This window comes from Lycium barbarum, chromosome 8, assembly GCF_019175385.1.
Source record: "Lycium barbarum isolate Lr01 chromosome 8, ASM1917538v2, whole genome shotgun sequence".
In the NCBI taxonomy this organism is placed as follows: domain Eukaryota; kingdom Viridiplantae; phylum Streptophyta; class Magnoliopsida; order Solanales; family Solanaceae; genus Lycium; species Lycium barbarum.
This window is the reverse complement of record NC_083344.1, coordinates 108,248,145-108,251,360: the sequence shown is the minus strand read 5'-3', so window position 1 is coordinate 108,251,360 and position 3,216 is coordinate 108,248,145. Positions and strand designations below refer to the sequence as shown.

Genomic DNA, 3,216 nt, shown 5'->3' with positions numbered 1-3,216 from the left:
TTCATGAACTAGTTTAGTGTAAATCTTGTTGAATTCTTGATCTAAGGAACTATAAATGTTTAGGGGATGTTTATGGAGGTTTCTGGAGCTCAAGGGAGTGTAGAATGATGATAAAATGAGGGGATTGGAAGGTCGGTTCCGCTGCCTTCCAAAGTGGGCCCGCAGAGAAGCCATCTGTTAGCCTATCTTGAAACTCCCATAACTTTCTACTCCGATGTAGTATGTTTGTTTTTTACCAAAAATCTTAATTACACGGAGGAGGACATAGACCTTAGCCTCATTTACATTGTGAAGATTAGAAATAATCATCAAGATGAAATTTTGATTCCTATACTTGAGCATAGAGAGATGAGTAATCCTTCTCTTGTTGAACAAGGGGCAATAGAAGGACACTATACACATCTGTGAGAGTACCAAAAAGTAAGTAGTTAATTCAACTATCATCAATGGTGAATTGGTTTCTTTTACTTCTGAATCTGAAATTTGGGAACCCATCAAGTTCTAGTTGCATTGAAGCTCTAACCTTGGAAGGTAGGGAAGTAGCTTCAGTGAAGCTAGAAGAGATTTTTGAATCTTCTCCCCAATTGGCAAGCATGTCCGCAGTTGAGTTCCCTTCTCTATAAATATGAATAAAGACAAATTCACCATGGCTAGTGTCTCTCATAATCTTACTCATGATCTCTCTGATTTGCCATGGAGGTTTTAGTTTCCCATTGAGTATATTAATAATTAGTAGAGAGTCAGATTCCACCACAACTCTGGGCAGTCCAAAATCTTTACAGATGTTAACTCCTTTCCAGATTGCATTTGCTTCCGCCACATTGTTGCTGCATTGGCCATAGAATTCTACAAATGCTTTGATCATTTTGCCTGTGTGATCTCTGATGATTCCGCCTCCTCCTGCTGATCCTGGATTTCCTTTGCTACAACCATCCACGTTGAGTTTAACCCAGTTAGGGCTCGGTTTGTGCCAATATACTGCTAGAGAATGAGTGATAGGCCTGAGATTCTCCATTTTTTTGCACTTGTCCAACCAAGAGCTGGGCATATGTACGTCTGGGAATTGAGCCTTTAGAACCAGAGATATGAGCTTATTTATTTGTTGTATGATGAACCAAGTTGACATCTTCTTGTCTTCAAATCTGGCCCTACACCTGTTTTTCCAAATCTCCCAACAAATAGCAACTGGTAAGCACTGTAAATACAAGTATGAACTAAATTCTTACCTTTATCCATCCACCATTTCATGGTGGACATTCTGAGTTTCCCATGTACACGATCTATACCACAAGTGTTGCAAAAATATTCCCAGACTTGTGTAGTAATTTTGCTTTCACTGAGCAGGTGTTGAGAAGTTTCTATTTTATGAATAGGACAGCAATTGCAAATAGAGGGAAGGTAAATTCCAAATCTCTTCACAGCATCATCAGATGGGATCTTGTTTTGAAGAGCTCTCCACATGAAAAAGCAAATCCTAAAAGGAATTTTCTTGTGCCAAATTTTGGAACTAGCCAGAGTAGTGCCTTTTCTCCTTCGAACAATATGCCAAGCAGATTTGCTAATGAATTTCCCTGACGGATCAGAAGTCCAGATCGGAATATCTTTCCTAGCAAGGTTAAACTCAATAGAAATAATATAATTAATGATATTCTATGGTAGAATCCTTCTCAGTTTCACAATATTCCAATGATTGCCAGAATAGAAATCTTTTACCATAGTATTTTTGGGGGTTCTCTAGTTCTGAACCAGTCTAGCAAGAGGACCAAGTTCAGTCCAATTATCCCACCAAAATGATGCTTCTCCATTGCCAATCTTCCAGAGAATAATAGGTTCAATCATTTTATTGCTATCCATAAGCCTCTTCCAAATATGGGATTGGCCATAAACCCATTTCTTAGCAACTGGGTGGAATCTCTTGCAGTATTTAGCTTCTAAGAAAGATCTCAGTAGAGAATTTTGAGTTCTGAATCTCCACCAAAGTTTAGCAGAGAAGGAGTTGCAGATGTCCTTCAAAGATCTGAATCCTGCTCCTCCCTCACTAACTGGATAGCTCATATCATTCCAAGAACTCCAATGTTTCTTTTTTCTATCACCATCCATACCCCAGAAAAAATTAGCTATAATCATTTCAATTTGATCTAGGGCAGTCTTAGGGGGGTGAACGGCAGATAGAAGGTGTAAAGGAAGAGCCTGAAGCACTGATTTGATAAGGACAGCCTTACCACCATAGGATAGTAGTTTGCCCTGCCATCCCTGTAGTCTTCTGGCTACTTTAGCCACCATGGTGTTGAAATAGACAATTTTTTTTCTCCCAACGTAAATAGGGCATCCAAGATAGATCATAGGGAATTGGCAATGGTTGAAACCAGTAATCCCTTTTATCAAGCTGATTCTAGGATCGTCCTCTTTAAAGGTTACATAAAAACCAGATTTGTTTCTATTGATAAGTTGTCCAGAGACACCTTCATACTCCCCCAATCTACTCATTAGGAGACCCAGGGAATGAGAATCACATGAGGAGAAAAGAATAGTATCATCTGCATAACACAAATGAGAGATATTAGGGCCATTTTTATCCATAGAAAATGGAATAAATTTAGATTGATTTAGTGTTTCCATCATTATAGTAAATAATTCAGCTCCTATGATAAAAAGAGAACGGGAAAGAGGGTCTCCCTGTTTGATACCCCTTGTGGAGTTGAAGAAGCCATGTCTGGTCCCATTAATATTGATAGAGTACCAGACATTTGTAATTAATCTCCAAACACTATCAATCCACCTTTCAGCAAAGCCAAACTGTCTAAGGACCTTACAAAGGTATTCCCATGATACCCTGTCATAGGCTTTAGTCATGTCCAATTTTAAAACCACATTACCAGCTGGAGAGGTTCTGTTTATGTTATGGACAATTTCTTGAGTAAGCATGATATTATCAGTGATTGATCTGCCTTTGATAAAGCCTGTTTGGTTAGGGGATACAGTCTTGTGCATCAAGCAACTAAGTCTTTGGTTAACAAGCTTAGAAATGATTTTTACTGAGAAGTTACTAAGACTAATTGGTCTTAGTTCAGTAAAAGTTTGGGGGTTGTCTACTTTGGGAATGAGGATGAGACAGGTGTGAGTGATTGCTTTAGGAATCTGATTACCAAAGTGGGCCCGCAGAGAAGGTCGGTTACTCCGATGTAGTATTGACTAACAGTTTGTTGAATTGGAAAC

General features: G+C 38.8%; 1 protein-coding gene across 1 annotated transcript; it reads right to left on the bottom strand.

Annotated features, from left to right (window-relative positions):
- Positions 1 to 1,095: 1,095 nt before the first annotated feature.
- Positions 1,096 to 2,991, bottom strand: LOC132608101 (uncharacterized). The gene is made up of 2 exons (XM_060322174.1): positions 1,747 to 2,991; positions 1,096 to 1,650 (listed from the first exon to the last, which is right to left on the bottom strand). Exons 1-2 carry the CDS (start codon positions 2,989 to 2,991, stop codon positions 1,096 to 1,098), a joined length of 1,800 nt encoding a protein of 599 aa, XP_060178157.1.
- Between the last annotated feature and the right edge of the window lie 225 nt (positions 2,992 to 3,216).